The 15,442-nt window shown below is 42.4% G+C and overlaps 2 protein-coding genes across 3 annotated transcripts; both read right to left on the bottom strand.

The window, feature by feature from the left end:
- Positions 1–634: 634 nt before the first annotated feature.
- Positions 635–5,432, bottom strand: tmem44 (transmembrane protein 44). 2 transcript variants are annotated; one of them, XM_031786244.1, is made up of 10 exons: positions 5,085–5,432; positions 4,862–4,991; positions 4,676–4,763; positions 4,202–4,365; positions 4,013–4,099; positions 3,660–3,827; positions 3,396–3,536; positions 3,053–3,154; positions 2,798–2,944; positions 635–924 (listed from the first exon to the last, which is right to left on the bottom strand). In XM_031786244.1, the coding sequence occupies exons 1-10, from the start codon at positions 5,264–5,266 to the stop codon at positions 796–798; spliced, it is 1,338 nt and encodes a 445-aa protein (XP_031642104.1). In that variant the 5' UTR covers positions 5,267–5,432; the 3' UTR covers positions 635–795. The 2 variants fall into 2 exon arrangements, with proteins under 2 accessions (XP_031642104.1, XP_020354310.1); XM_020498721.2 differs by having other exon boundaries at positions 3,053–3,157; positions 5,085–5,431.
- A 991-nt stretch (positions 5,433–6,423) lies between these two features.
- LOC109902405 (large subunit GTPase 1 homolog) lies at positions 6,424–15,072 on the bottom strand. The gene is made up of 14 exons (XM_020498722.2): positions 14,870–15,072; positions 13,127–13,253; positions 12,897–13,017; positions 12,662–12,748; positions 11,073–11,159; positions 10,919–10,979; positions 10,587–10,763; positions 10,069–10,464; positions 9,845–9,946; positions 9,587–9,730; positions 9,220–9,343; positions 9,009–9,088; positions 8,668–8,838; positions 6,424–8,509 (listed from the first exon to the last, which is right to left on the bottom strand). The coding sequence occupies exons 1-14, from the start codon at positions 14,960–14,962 to the stop codon at positions 8,318–8,320; spliced, it is 1,962 nt and encodes a 653-aa protein (XP_020354311.1). The 5' UTR covers positions 14,963–15,072; the 3' UTR covers positions 6,424–8,317.
- Positions 15,073–15,442: the final 370 nt, after the last annotated feature.

The raw sequence follows: 15,442 nt of genomic DNA, 5'->3' as shown, positions 1-15,442 counted from the left end.
CTCTAATATATTTGTTCTTTTATCAGAACCCAGGAAAGTCACTTGAATGCCCATCAGTTAAAACAACTCTGGCACCATACTATCCGCTAGTTAGAGAAACGGGCCAGACAGGCAGAGGATTGGGAAGGACGGAGGAGCCCTTGTCCTCTAATCTGGCTCCAATCAGGTCGGCTGGGCCTTTCCCAGTTTAGCCCTGATAACCTGGCCTGACTAGGAAAATTCAGGAAGTGAACCCTTGACCTTGCGAGGCGGACATGGAGCGATATTGTTTTATTAAGGGTGGTCTACAGTGACACATCCAGAATGGGTCTCGTTATTTAGTGCAGTCCATGCAAATGCCAAACTGATGAGGAGTCTGGGTGTCATCTGTTTAATGAGTGGTGCAAACCCATTACAGGAAAGCTGTCTGAGGCGAGCTGAGCATCTGAGGAGCGATGACAGCATCTGTAGTTGACAAACTTACAAAGAGAATCAGATGCACTGCCATACAGTGCATCCATTAGTAATTTAACCCATTAATTAAATCTTCCATGAAACTAAAACCAGCTGGCTCAATGTCCACATTGTTATGTCAACAAACCAATAACTTATTACACCCAATGAGAGTATAAGACATGACAAAAACAAAGTTTGATGGAAGATCAATTTTTGCACTTTTATTATCTTTCATATTCACAATCCAAAACACAGATCTGACCATGTGAATTAATGAGGAAGTGTCACCAGGTCATTCACCAGTGTTTGAAATTATCACACCACTTCACCCACTCTGCTTTATACCCGCTTCCCAGCCTGTCAAATGATGCCACCACAGCTGCAGGTGGGTTTTGGGCTTGGGTTCGTCGGCCATTCTTGCAGGGGAAACCCATCCACGTTCTCTTTTAGCAGTTTGTTCCACTGTGCATTTGCGTCTTCAAAATCCCACTGGAGAAAATACAGTTGTGTTGTTACAGGGCAGAGATAGCATTTACCCATTATGCATATTCATTATGGTTGACACATTGTTTATGTCTACCTCTTAATTACATTGTGTTCTTGGTCTCTAAGGAAATATTCTACACTGCAATAAAAACACAAATGTTAATTTGTTCACTGCAACCGGCAAACTGTGATACTCAATGTGGTCACATGTTCAACCAAAAAAAACTCCTCAGTCCTTGGAGAGCAGTGTCCAAAATGTTGAGCCAAGCCCCTGACCAGCAGGCAACACACAGGAGACCGTAAACAGCTCCCAAAATAGCAGAGCTGAGTGACGAATCTCCTATAGACTAGGCAACCATTTTGTGCCTGCTTCCAAGGCAGAATGGCCCTGCTAGTCAACCCTTGATTTTTAAAAGCAGAATAATGGGACCACAACGCAAATCTTGAACAATTCAACCCCTCCGCCTCACCTCAACCCAACTCGAACAAGCACTCAGCAGAAATGAGCAAGAAAAACAATACTAATGGAAATTCCAAGCAGCTTTCTTGTTGTTTTCAGAGTAACAAGAAAACAGACCATTTATACAGAGCCCTGTGGTGAGTTTATGCAGCCGGCAAAATTGCAAAAGGCCTTTATTATTTCCTCATGAGAATTCAATACAAAAGCAAATAGTGATATGCAAAAATGACCTAAATCCTTTGTCAGCATCATGGTTTATGCAAATTATTTTTTATATCATTCAGTAGTAAATTAAATGCTTTAAATACTTGGCCTTTACAGCTGTATGGCCCTAGACAGTCTCGTATTATACAATAGAAATGAAGGTAGAGGGGCATTACATTTAAAGAATCCAGAACAGCCCTTCAGACCTAAAGGAACACGTGTGCCAGGTTGCCAGCCCATCCCCACTTATGGATGATTTGTCTGAGTGTTAGTGATCGAAGATTATGCAATACGTGTCGACGGAACTAAACGGACGAACTGAACCCCCATCATATATTACTAAGTAACTGGACATCTGGCCTTTATCAGACCATAGTTAATACTAACCAAAGGCAAATAACATTTGAGATGTTAAATGAACAGATGAAAAACCTCATACTGTACAAACTACAGCCCATAGCTGTAGAATGCCACTGCTGACAAAATGACAATGACTCAATTCAGCCATGTTAACTACAGAATGTTCTGAACCCTTGTTGGGCCCTACTGCTCTTTAATGCACTTTGCCAGGGGAGGTTCACATCATTTGCTTTTTCCTGTTTGGTGAATAGTATAAAGTTCCAATTGTTTTCCCTCACACCATTTGCAATTGTTTCAGATTAAATGACATCCTCTGTGACTTGGCTTTCTGCAAAACCACAGAGAGCACCATTATTCGAAAGATGTTAGGGTGGCATTAGAAATTTAATTTCCCACAAGGCATTAAAAACGTTGCACGCTCACCCTAACCATTCTAAACTTTTCCTAATTATGAGGATGACAGGTTGGTCATGAGTGGACTGTCACTGCACCAGAATAGCAAGTTCACATGGGAAGACCTGAGCATAATGAAGTAAATAAATAGTAAGTTGGCAAGCAAAGCACTTCAGAGGAGCTTGCAGGTAAAGGTCTTGATTTTACCTTCATTACTTGGTAATAGGCCTGCAATGTGTTCTGACAGAAAATGATCGGCTTCCTTGACGTGTAGATAAATCACAAGCAACTAGTGTGTGGAGGATGGTTGAACACCATCACCACCTTGTGGCAGAAAGTGGTTTTACAGTTCACATCTCTTGACTACCACATACTACACTTCACTAACTCAGAAGACCTGGACCATATCTCACTGTAGAAGATGATTTTACAGGATATAAAGATTTGTCTTCATCTGACCTCCAGATCCGAGTTGAGGGATGAGGAGTCTGAGAACGTTTCGGAGGTGCAGGGTTCATCCACTCTCACTACCCTCACTGTCCTCCTGAGGGGATGGCTCTCTGAAACCCCCTCCTCCCTAGAGAGAGTCACCTCCTTTAGACACACCTGAAATCATACATCGAAGGAGGTACAAATCTGAGTTGTATGTCAAGTTTAAAAATAAAAAAAATACTTTGCCCATGGCAGACGTTCTGAAGAAGTCTTGACCCTCACCTTTCGCACGGGTTGAATGTTGACATCCATGTAATGCCCCATGTCAGCAAACTTTAGATTCTTCTTACTGGAGAGAACCTGGGGAGGAGCTCCATCCAAGTCCAACTCACATGAGGAAATAAGAGTGGTGTTTATTTAAAAAGAGGATTATCAAATACTGTGTGAAGCAAAGCCTGGATATGAATGAAATAGTTCTCAAACTGCCATTTTGTCTTTCATTCTGTAGCTTAAAGATCTTTAGTTGTCTTTCATTCCAATACTTTCTATACAAGTAAGTATTTAATCAGACATTCAGAGTCCAGCTCCCCAACCCGGGCATATGAAGACAGGACTGTGGGCTTACTGGGTGTTTTTGTTTTGTCTTCCCACTGGGGTTGTGCTGACTGGGGGGAGAGGAGCCGCCCAGGAGACTCTCTGTATCTGGAGAACCCCCTCCAGGCTGCTGCTCAGGGTTACCCTTCCTACACCAGGACAGGACCACAATCTGACCACAAAGTCAAGACAAAACTGAAAGGGGGAGGTTGGGGTTCAATTAAATTAGAACTCTGTCAATTCAGGGAGATGACCCGATATTCTATTCACATATTCATAAGCTTGAGAAGGATACAGCAAGATCCAGGGCTGCACAGCACGTTGACGCCAGGAGCCATGGCATGGCCTTCAGTACAAACTCATACTGGGTGTCGTAAAGTAATATGGCCGAGGTGTAGAGGGCACCGGCCAAAGAGCACAGCAACCCAGAGGACACGTGTGCACTTGAACTCTCCCCTCTGTGCTAAAAGATCAACGTAGAGGTTAAAGTGCTACGCGCATTATGCAGTTTTGCGGTGAGTATTATGTTATGTATAACGCCGTGTTTTACCACATAACAGTTGGCTTTGAGGGACTGTTGTGACAATACAGCAAAGTATGGGCAACTCAGACATGAATGGACGTGAACTGTGACGGGGTGTCACTTACTGCTCTGGAGAGGTCCGGGAACTTAGAGGTCCAGGCAATCACAAAAGAGAGCAGACCAAGAATGTAACCGAGGACCTCCATATGGTCCTGCCCAAGAAGACAAGCATAGTCAGTGAGCCATTGAAAAGGTCACTCTGGAATTCATGAGAGGTAATAGAAGAGTGAATTCATAGGAGAATCTGCACTTACATGCAGGAGGTCAGTGAGAAGAAGTCTTCTCCCAGTGAGAGGTCTGTCTACAAGCCCATGGCTGGTCCTGGAGGTTAGGTAGCTCCCTCCACCCACCACCAACAGCAGAGACACAGCCATGAAGTTCTGCCTCCTCCTCCTCTTAATCATCCTCAGCCTCTTCTCTGAGGGGAAAAGGGGGCGAAGGTTAAGGATTGCAGCTCTGATGACTGAATGTTGCCCATTGAAACATTTAAAAAATATATTTCACAAGGCCCTCTCTTCAGCCTCATTTGTTTGGCATCTCTCGGCTTTATAGATAAAACATTTCTTTACTGTTTTGCCTATGCATATTGTGCAAGTGTAGTGTGTTGATAAGGGCTTGTAGGACAGGATACAAAGCACAAGCTGTGCCAAAAGGGCTATTGTGAGCAACTCTGGGGAAAAATGGCAAAAGTGATACATGTGTAAAAGGGACCCCACCCTCTCGCTTACCTGCTCTGGTGTTCCAACGCAAAAATATCGGGAAGATGGAGATTAAATGAATAACTTCTACAGCTGCCATAAAACCACCCATTATGACCTAAAACAATCACAATGGAAGATGGACGTAGCAGGTAATGATGATCTTATACAGTATAGGCCCATACAGGGTCTGGAAATAGAATGTCGTTTTGTCACCTGAAGAGCCAACTGATTGGAGAGAAATGCCCCGATGGTGCTGCACAAATTGCCAAAGAAACAGTAGAGGACACAGGCTGCCTCCTTGCCGGAATTCCTGTCCCGGTCTCTGCATCTCAGACATACCAGCCTTGAACAAGCATTTCGGACAAAAGTGAAGTAAAACAACTATAATAAGTAGCCTTTACTCCAGGTTTAAATGCATAATTACCCACATACTCACATAAAACAGGATATTATCAAAAGAAGCACGGACAAACAGACGAGTCCGGTCGAGATGCAAACGTTCTGTCTGTTTGAAAAACAGGTCGATATAATGTCGTGGCGCCACCAAGACGTAAAGTCAAACGAAAGGCTTTCTGCTCTGCTTTGTCCATTTGTGACACTCTGTGCTTTCACTCCCATATCTTCTAACTATGCCGTTGACCTAAAACAAATCTAGGGAATGGCAAATATGACCAGCTGCGTCAGTGGCGCGAGCGACAGGTGGTGCACAGTACAGGTATGTAAAAGATGTGCGCGATTGTGCCCTGATCACATGCACATTTACTTCACAAAAGCGCTGCCCAATAGAGACACTGGTTCAATATACGAATTTAAACGCATGATCTTGCCAGGGAATGTTGATGCATTTACTAAACAAATGGAGGTAGATGTAATGAGGAACTCGGTCAATTTAATTTATATTAATATGAAAATGTACTTCGCTTTGGACATAATTGCGTACAAAAGTCATGTGCAACAAAGCAAATCAATTGCAAACCAAGGAACACATTTCTAATGGTACAGTCAGACACATTTTTGCTGTACACTGAAAGATAAAGGGCAGTTCTCTTGAGTAAAAAAATGTGAGCTATCGCAAAGATTGTCTATTATATTGATATTCGAGTGACAGCTCAAACAATGGAAATGCCTGTCCTCAAAGATGGAAGGCAGGCGAGAGGTGAGATCAGGTGGGACCATTCTAGCCAATGAGAGGGCAGATACACGTGTGAACAGACCATAGAGATAAATAGAAGATTCATCTTTGTGTCTGTGCTATTATAGTCTGTAAATGGTTGTTCATTTGCTGAATGCTCCCAACTCATATAGGAATGCCCACCCAGTTAAGTACATTAAAATGGTGTCAATTACTCACGATGAGTCCTCTATCTAGCTCTATGACAGCAGGCGCAACTCCGATATACTGGTCGTTTACTGGGTAAGTTGCCAAATTGCCACGTGCGCCAACTTATCAGTGCATTTGTAACAACCTAACCATGATGAAACTTCTATTCGATCAAATAAGCCTCACGTAGCAAATTAGCAATTCATGTTTTTGTTGACCAATTTCGACAGACTCTCTGAACGCCATACAAAAATTCCTCATACCGTGGGTTTATTTTCGTGGACAGATTTTGGGCGGAGTAAAACCTCTCTTCGCCTCTTCCTCTCTGGCTATAGCTTCAAGCACCTCGTTTAGGCTTTTGTTGTGGCAGTTCGATGGTACATTGAGCACAGTCAGGGAAAATATTGCAAACACTCATAAGAGACCCCAAAACACCACAAATGAACGTTTGAAAACCAACATATATAATTATTTAATCAGGGATATTACACAATTGTTGTTGCTTCAAATAAATGTATAGCAAAGTAGCAATCGGGTTGTAGATCGTAGGGGATCCAACAAGTTAATTATCTCTGTAAAGCAGGGGTCTTTAATCTTTCCTTGCCCAGGGCAAACCGGCGAACCAGGGTCCCCCATCATACCATAAAAAGATGACGTCTAGTCTTATCAGGTGAATGATAATGGCAAGAAGTAATCTTCATTTTAAAATAAATAGATATGGTAGTGTTTCATTTTAATTTTTTTTACCTTCCCGCAATATAATTACCAGAAAGGTAACTCGAACCATTTTCGCTAAGAGCAGCTCTTTAGCTGGTTAAACAAAGGTTAGCAAAAATGTACGTTATGGCCAAATCAAAAAAGCTTACCAGCAGCCACATTATAGTTGGACGTGGAAGTGTAAACTCTAAAATAACCTATGAACTACAAAAGGTAACTCCAAAACACGTTTTCGCTGAAAGGTTAGCTATGTGTTGGCAAAAATGTATGTCTAAGTCAAGAAAGCTTACAAGCTGCACTGGTAGCCTATTCACGGGTGCTTTTTCAATTCCTATGTGAGTGTAATTTGCTCAATATTAGGAGTTGACAAATAAAGTTGACATTATCATAAATATATTCTTCTCTTTTCTACTGTAGGTATTGTTGGATCCTGTGTTTTACATTATAGCCATTAGTATATATATATATATATATATATATATGATTAAATATAATCTGATGTTGGTTGTGTGAGGTGTCTGCATTTGTGCACTGGAGCATCATTATGAGATTAAACTGCTTGCTACTTGCCTGTTTGTGTGTGACAAGAACTGAGTAACATGGTGTGACCTGCATGTTGCAAAACTGTAGATAACAGCCCAGCAGATGCTTTGTCCTTGTGTTTGTATGTAACAATATTGAGCACATGGTGTGACTTGCTGTATCTTACAAAGTTGTGATAGGGAGGGGTGGTCATTATGAGGTTTAACTGAGATGGAAAAATACTGAACACAACAGCAGGAACTGAGCAACTGTTCTAACTAGGCTGAGATACTAGAACAGTAAGGATCTATACATCAACGGAGGGAGAACTCCAAGAAGCGCCAAGAGGCGGGGACCCGCCTGAGCGCCTGCAATAGGCTGGGCAAGTTTAAACCACGCCCAGCCTCTACTGTGATAGTTCCAACCCGTCTGTTGGCCTATGTCCATCACAGTATAAAGAATACTGTTTACATACATCTTGTCAGTTCTCTGTTCTGCTCTGCGTGGCATTACAGTGAGCCCGTATATACGAAAGTTGCATTTGCCATTTATTACTTAGCTAATAAAAAATACATAGTATAAAATCGGTGACTCATTGTTATATTTATCTTGATACCAGATTCGAATTTACGCAACCCTAACAGAATGTAAGTAAAAAATTATATTCTGTTACTAGCGATATTCGTAAAAACATTGACATTTAAAAAAGCATTATTTTATTTTTTTAATATACTTTTGCAGACCCCCTGCTGAAAAGTACAATAGGCTGCACCTTGTAACAAACATTATTGAAAAATAACAATCTTCACTGATTGATCTCCAATGAATTTCCTCTGGTTCAGAGTAAGGCTCAATCTCAGTTGCAGAAATTCCTGGAATTGAGTTGACCCCAACTCTGCTCTGGTAATAGTGGAATGTACTGTCACTGTCCTGAATTATGTTTGATATCAAAAGGCAACCTTTCCCCGTTTCTCCATATTGCAAAGTGCAAGGAGGTTATTGTTGTTGACCAGTATCTACATAACAATTCCTGTGTAATTGCATTGGAAAGTCCTTTGGGGGTTAACAATCCAAACTACCAGCGATTTCTAACAGTTTATAGATGTTCTTCAGGCATCCAGGTGCTTGGTGAGTCGGCGTACTTTCTCTTTCTTGTTCCTGTTGCCATGCTTCTTCCAGGGTTTGCCCACAGGCTGTTCTAAGCCAGGTTTCCCTTGATTTACCAGTTCACGCTGGCCTACGCTGCCTTCCTTGTAACCCATGAAAGACTGGACCCCCTTTGTGAGCGCCCGAACATTCTCCTGGTATAAAAAAACACAATGGGGTTACTATCTGAATTATCCCATTTCACTACAACCCATGGTAATAAAGTCATCTGCCTAGACTCGCTTGAGTTTGGTGTCACTTCTGCAAATGCAGCATTTGAATGTAATTTCTATGGAGTTGCCTTCTACTGTACCTGATGGAAGAAGTTCTTGTCCACCAGATTCTCATGCCTCTTGACTTTGCTCGGTTTGTTGCCTATCTTGGAGTCTTCACCGTCTGCATCTCCGGCCTGGAACTTGCTGTGCTGGGGCTGGAAGTCTGCAGCACTGATGTGGGGAGGAGGGTGGCAGTAAAGCAGTTTTCCCTGGAGATGGTCAGACAGAAGCAGTTACTGGTGATGTTCTCCCATTACTACCTACTGAATTGTAGGTAAACAGACTAAACAATATTTAGACTATTCTGCCTAATAAACCAGAGTTGTACAACAAGAGCATGTATTTGGCGGCGGGAGGAGAAGGATGAGGGTTAACTTACAATGACGTAATCCTTGAGTATGTAACGGGCTGATCTCGACTGGTCAGGTTGTCCGTGTGTTGTCATGAAGCCCCTCATGTCTGAAAGAGAACCGATCAGAACAGTGCCAATGGCTTGTTCGGACTCCATCACTATCATATGGCTAACGTTGTGCTATGTCAGTTGTTCTACACTGTGCTGTACTGAATACGGACAGGGTTTATAGTCTCACATCCATAGGCCATCAGTAGCTCCTCATAGTTGGGGATGCGGTCGGGGTCCTCGTCCTCTCGCGGGCGGATGATGTTGATGCCATAGGTGCCCTCCAGCACATCCCGAGGAATTGTCTGACACACGTGAGAAGTCTGTTAAGGCCTTAACCACACCGAACACCCAATCAAACATCTGAAAACTCCTTTACCGGTGTAAAATGTGCAGCTCTATTTTCGTCCAACTTAAAACAGATCTAGCCGTGACTAAAATGTATTTCAGAAAGAGATTGTTCCAGTATTATCTATTGATTGGGACAATAAATATGACTCTTCTACACCCATAAGTTAACAGATGAGCGGTGTGTAGGGTTGGTAATTGAAGGATATGAGAGAGATGGCAGGCACATGGTCTCGTATCTGGTCGATGGGCAGGATCCCACAGCACATCATCTCAGCTTTAGTGGACACAAAGGAGGGCATGACCAGGCCAGGGCAGTCACACAGACACAGACCTGGCTCCACATACAGCGTCTGGAACACACACAAACACACTTGAATGCTTTGACCCCACAAGAAAATAATGTATCGTCACCAAAGGAACACATTTTAAGAGGTCCAGCAGGCTACATCAGAGCCGGTCTTTACCTGAAAGTGCTTGGTGTGCCCAGGCGTGACTGAGACGGACACCTTCTTATTTCTCAGAATGGTGTTGATGGTCGAACTTTTGCCCACATTGGGATACCCCACCTGTTCAGAGAGTATATAGGAGAATTGAGATCCCACAAACGTCACTCCAAACACAAGACCTGTTCTCCTACTGCAACATTTGAGCCTATCGATTTCCAGTGTGTGTATCTGTGTGTACTCACCAGCCCCACTGTGAGCTCGCCCTCTTTCAATGTTGGCCCATCGTGAGCCGCCTTAAATATGGCAAGCAGCTCATCTTTCGTCAGCAGGCGACTGGAGTTGTGGAAGGAGGAGCCGTGGGTGGAGCCATCTATACTCTCTTCGTCATCTGCCTCCTCATCCTCTGATGCCTCTTCACCCTCCGATGCCGTCTGCCAGTCTCCCTCTGCTACGCAGTCTTTAAACTGCTCCCCTTCCATATCGCTCTCCTCATCTTCTTCCTCCTCACTCTCTTCCTCATTCTTCTCCTTGTTATCCTCTACCTCCTGTCTTCGGCTCATATTGTCGTTGTCTGGCATTCCCTCGTCTTCATCCTCCGCTTCGCTCTTTTCATCCTCCTGCTCCTCCACTTCCATTCCCTGTGACGAGTGAACAAGGGCAGAAGAGGAGAACCCTAGCAACTTGTCTTTCATCAGTCAAATAAAGTAACCAGGTTTAAACAGGCTAAGACCTTCCAATTAAAATGTGACTGCCTCCTCACCTTCTCCTCTGCCTCCAGCCTCTCATTCTCCACCAGTGCGGACCAGAACACAGCGCGGAGGCCCTCTCTCTGGAAGTATCTGGCCCAGATCCTCCGCTGCTGCCGGGTCAGCAGGTCAGCCTTGTTCACCAGCAACAAGTTCACCTTGTACCGGGACACCTCTTTTACATAGCACTCCTACAGGAACCAGGAAGATCAATGGGTGAAATACCGCAATGTTTCCCCTACTATCAGTTTGGTGGGGTGGGTTCCCCCACCTGGCAATTTCATCCCACACTCAAGAAAAATTGGCCTCAATTGTTTGATGTGACAGCCTTAGGCCCTTTACTTACCAGGTCAGGGCAACGAAATAGCAATGGGTTTCTGGCATCAACAATCTGAACAACAATGTCACTGCGGAGGGAAATTCACAACATTTCCACCATCATACAAGGCATCGAACAGCTGACAATCAGTGTCACAAGACCGAGCAGCTCTGATTCCTACCTCCTCTCAATCACTCTCCAGAGCTGTCTCCAGAAATCCAAATTCCTCTCAAAAGGTGTGAGAATCATTTTCTGCTCCTCTTCAAGCCTATAAAACAAGATAAGATAAACTTCCAGGCACTGCTGACATAAAACAGTGTTAGGAATTTAAGGTGAATTAAAGGGTTATTACTAACTCATAAGACCTTCAGGTTTTTTTCTTCTTCTCCCCAACCCCCAACTTTTGGAAGTAACAGCGCTTTACCAGGTGGTTGAGAAGTCAAGAGGGTCATACTAGCAATGCCATATTAGAATGGCAATTTGCATTGCATTTTTACTCATCTCAACAATATTACAAAAACTACTTTAGGTCTGCTTCAATGGCTTTTATAGGTTGGTAAGCATAGCTAAATAAATGAAATAAGGACATTATTGTAATTTTGTATGTCCAAACGTGAATATGTAATTAAATGGAAATGAATGCATTTTTCAGGTGGTGTATAGTGCGATGTCCCTTACATTTCAAATGATCCCGGTTCTTCCATATTTCCACACGTTTAGACTACATTTTGAGATATGATAAAGTGGCATTTTTTTATTACTATTATAGAGCTCGCTAGTTTGTAGTCCTAAAAACCAGAAATGAGTTACCTCTGGTTCGTTCAGCCATTCCTATGGTGGAAATAATGGAGTTTTGGGATAAATACATGCTTTGGAGATCTTATACATTTTAGTCTAAGATAATAGAATCAACCTTTGTGCTTGTTTTGATTACATAAATGCTTCAAAATTCACAAAAAGTGACATTAGCTGATGAAGATTCTCATAGAACAAAACACAAGATCTCCTAAGCCTGTGTTTACCACAGACTTTATTTTCGGCATTTATCCAAAAGCACTACAAAAAGACATTGATTTCCCCATAGGCTTTGGCCAATGAGCCATGAGTTAGTGCCTACAAAAATACTTCATTACTATTGCTCTCTATAGGCATTATTTTATAGACGACCTTAAGTCTGAATATTGATTAATTGTCCACGTAATGTGGTTGATCCCATTTATGTTGCCTAATAGTGTGTTGTCAACCATTCAATAATATTTTCCACCAAAATAAGTATATTTAATAAAAAAATCAAATGCACCCTAATCTTAGTCCACCATACTTTTTACTGACCTATCAACCGTCTGGTTGAACACTTTTTTTTATATACAAAATTCTTACATTGTAACTATTTAATTTCATATTCTTACTCTTTAAGAACTACTAACAGGATGGTGCAGCATTAATCCCTCACCATGCCTTTTATCCCATATGTTTGGTTACCATTTTTTTGTTCTTACAGCCCTCTGAGTGGGCAAAGTTAGAGTGACAACACTGAACTGCAGGAAAACAAAATTATACAAATTGTGTTAATAGATGCAGGAAGGCTGTTGGAGTTGATCAATCAAGTTCAAGTGAAGATTTTTTTCACGTCAACTTTTAAATCCATTCCCAAAACATGCTATAGCAGACCATTAAGAATAGGGTTAAAGGTTTAATGCAGGCACACAATCTATAACATCAGAACAATTACATCCTATTCAATTAATGGGGGGGGGGGGGGGTTCATACTCTGCCAGTTCTCTTCTCCACTCCAGGAAGCTGTCTCTCTCTGTCTGCTGGAGGACCTCTGGACTGGTGCCTTCATCCCAGTGAGGCCTGAAATATTACAAGAAAAATAAGGCAGTAATGAAACATCAGAAGCAATGCAATATTAGCACAATTCCTACTTCTAAGACAACTAGAAAGAAGACATAAAATACATGTTGACAGTGTAATAACTTTGGAGTCTCTGGGCTTACTGCACCTTCGTGGAATTCTGAGGAGTTGTTTGTTCTCCTCGTGCAGCTTCTTCAGCTTTGCCGTCTCCTCGGCTGTCAGTAATCCTGCCCGAGCTTCAGCTGCCACAAACTTGATGTTGAGCTTTTCTGGGGAAACATTTTATCCATCAGTTGCATCCTGGGAATCCAGTCTAAAGTACTTGTAGATGACCGTTTTCAAGGATCACTTGTCACGTCAATGCAATAGAGTATTTACCTGCAACAAACTCTGTCCCGGCCATTTCAGCAGTTGCAAGGAAGTCATCCATAGAGCTCTGTTCAGTCACTGACTGCAGGTTTAGACGACCCCAGTCGTAGCCATCGTTCAGTTCACTGGTGTGGAGCTGGCAATGTGAGATCAAGTTTAGTCATCAGAAAGCTGTCTAGCTAGCTACAGCTAATAAGACAGACGGTCATTAAAACATGTACAGTGCCTTCGGAAAGTATTCTGACCACATTGTTACATTACTTCCTTATTCTAAAATGTATTTAATTAAAGGTTTTTAGACAGCATCATGTCTTCTTGGGTATGACGCTACAAGCTTGGCACACCTGTATTTTGGGAGTTTCTCCCATTCTTCTCTGCAGATCCTCTCAAGCTTTGTCAGGTTGGATGGGGAGCGTTGTTACACAGCTATTTTTAGGTTTCTCCAGAGATGTTCGATCGGGTTCAAGTCCGGGCACTGGCTGGGCCATTCAAGGACATTCAGAGACTTGTCCCAAAGCTACTCCTGCGTTGTCTTGGCTGAGTGCTTAGGGTCGTTGTCCTGTTGGAAGGTGAACCGTCGTCCCAGTCTGAGGTCCTGAAAACTCTGGAGGAGGTTTTCATCAAGGATCTCTCTCTACTTTGATCTGTTCATCCTTGCTTCGTTCCTGACAAGTCTCATAGTCCCTGCCGCATGATGCTGTCACCACCATGCTTCACCATAAGGATGGTACCAGATTTCCTCCAGACGTGATGCTTGCCATTCAGGCCAAAGAGTTCAATCTTGGTTTCATCAGACCAGAGAATCTTGTTTATCATGGTCTGAGAGTCCTTGAGGTGCCTTTTGGCAAACTACAAGTGGGCTGTCATGTGCTATTTACTGAGGAGTGGCTTCCATCTGGCTACTCTACCATAAAGGCCTGTTTGGTGGAGTGCTGCAGAGATGGTTGTCCTTCTGGAAGGTTCTCCCATCTTCACAGAGGAACTCTGGAGCTGTCAGAGTGACCATCAGGTTCTTGGTCACCTCCCTGACCAAGGCCCTTCTCCCCAGATTTCTCAGTTTGGCCAACTCTGGAAAGAGTCTTGGTGGATCCAAACTTCTTTGATTTAAGAATGATGGAGGCCACTGTGTTCTTGGGGACCTTCAATGCTCCAGAAATGTTTTGGTACCCTTCCCCAGATCTTTGCCTCGACACAATCTACAGACAATTCCTTAAACCTCATGGCTTGGTTTCTGCTCTGGCATGCACTGTCAACTGTGGGACTTGTGTGCCTTCCCGAATCATGTCCAATCAATTAAATTTTCCACAGGTGGACTCAAATCAAGTTGTAGAACCAACTAAAGGATGATCATAGGAAACAGGATGCAACCGAGTTTAATTTCGAGTCTCATAGCAAAGGGTCTGAATATTTATGTAAATATTAAAGTTGCTATCTAAAAACCTGTTTTAGCTTTGTCATTATGGGGTATTGTGTGTAGATTGCTGAGGATAATTTTTTATTTAATCCATTTTAGAATAAGGCTGTAACGTAACCAAATTTGGAAAAATTCAAGGGGTCTGAATCATTTCCAAAGGCAATGTAGTTAATTTTCAACAGGTCAGTATTCACCAAATTCTGCTTTCCTCCAATTAACGTTCCTCAGCGAAATAGTAAGGTAGAACTGGATAGAACCCTGTTATATGTTTAGCTCGCTAACTAGCTAGCTAGCTGTTGAAACATGTATCATCAACATATAGTAACAGTTAACGTTACCCAAGTATCGCCCCTCTTGTTGCCTCGGCCTGCGTTGAGTCTCTCCTTTATCAGTGATCTCCCGAGCCCCATGGCAGACTTTTTCTTACCCATTTTTTCGATTTTTGTTTAGCCTTGCTTGTTAACGTTACCACAAATCTGTTTTTGTAAAAATGTAGCCCATGTGAGAATTGTTATCCCATGAGGAAGTGAAACGGAACATCCCAACTTCACTGCAGAATGACGAATAACTATCGAGAATAATCGCGTTTTCTCTAATATATAATTAGACTTATTTCTGGAGATTATTGAACCTGGAGGTTATTGAATCAAACACGCTGTGTATTTGTATAGCTTTTATTAAGATTTAATTTAATGATTTCTGCATTGACTCTTGATTTGTGGTACATTCCAAAAGATGTGTCCAACACTCAAATATGCATTGAAGGAAACATCCTTTGGCAAATAATAGTTCCGCCAAGGACAAGGTCATGTGACAGATGCAACCACCTAAATGTCGATACTAAATTGTATTCATTTCTAAATATATAACCTACTCAATATTTATAATTAGATTTCTGCAATCCATGCGCA

Source organism: Oncorhynchus kisutch, linkage group LG13, assembly GCF_002021735.2.
Source record: "Oncorhynchus kisutch isolate 150728-3 linkage group LG13, Okis_V2, whole genome shotgun sequence".
NCBI lineage: Eukaryota > Metazoa > Chordata > Actinopteri > Salmoniformes > Salmonidae > Oncorhynchus > Oncorhynchus kisutch.
The sequence above is the reverse complement of the archived record's forward strand: the minus strand, read 5'-3'. Positions and strand labels throughout refer to the sequence as shown.

Bases quoted from the DNA above. Each gene is read 5' to 3' on its own strand.
- tmem44 (XM_020498721.2), bottom strand. From the start codon at position 5,266: ATGGGAGTGAAAGCACAGAGTGTCACAAATGGACAAAGCAGAGCAGAA. The intron at 4,764-4,861 runs GTGACAAAACGA...TGATTGTTTTAG, and splicing joins CCAATCAGTTGGCTCTTCAG to GTCATAATGGGTGGTTTTAT. The intron at 2,945-3,052 runs GTGAGGGTCAAG...GTATGATTTCAG, and splicing joins ACATTCAACCCGTGCGAAAG to GTGTGTCTAAAGGAGGTGAC.
- LOC109902405 (XM_020498722.2), bottom strand. From the start codon at position 14,962: ATGGGTAAGAAAAAGTCTGCCATGGGGCTCGGGAGATCACTGATAAAG. The intron at 13,018-13,126 runs GTAAATACTCTA...ATGTTTCCCCAG, and splicing joins CGGGACAGAGTTTGTTGCAG to AAAAGCTCAACATCAAGTTT. The intron at 9,731-9,844 runs GTAAAGACCGGC...TGTGTGTTCCAG, and splicing joins GGCACACCAAGCACTTTCAG to ACGCTGTATGTGGAGCCAGG.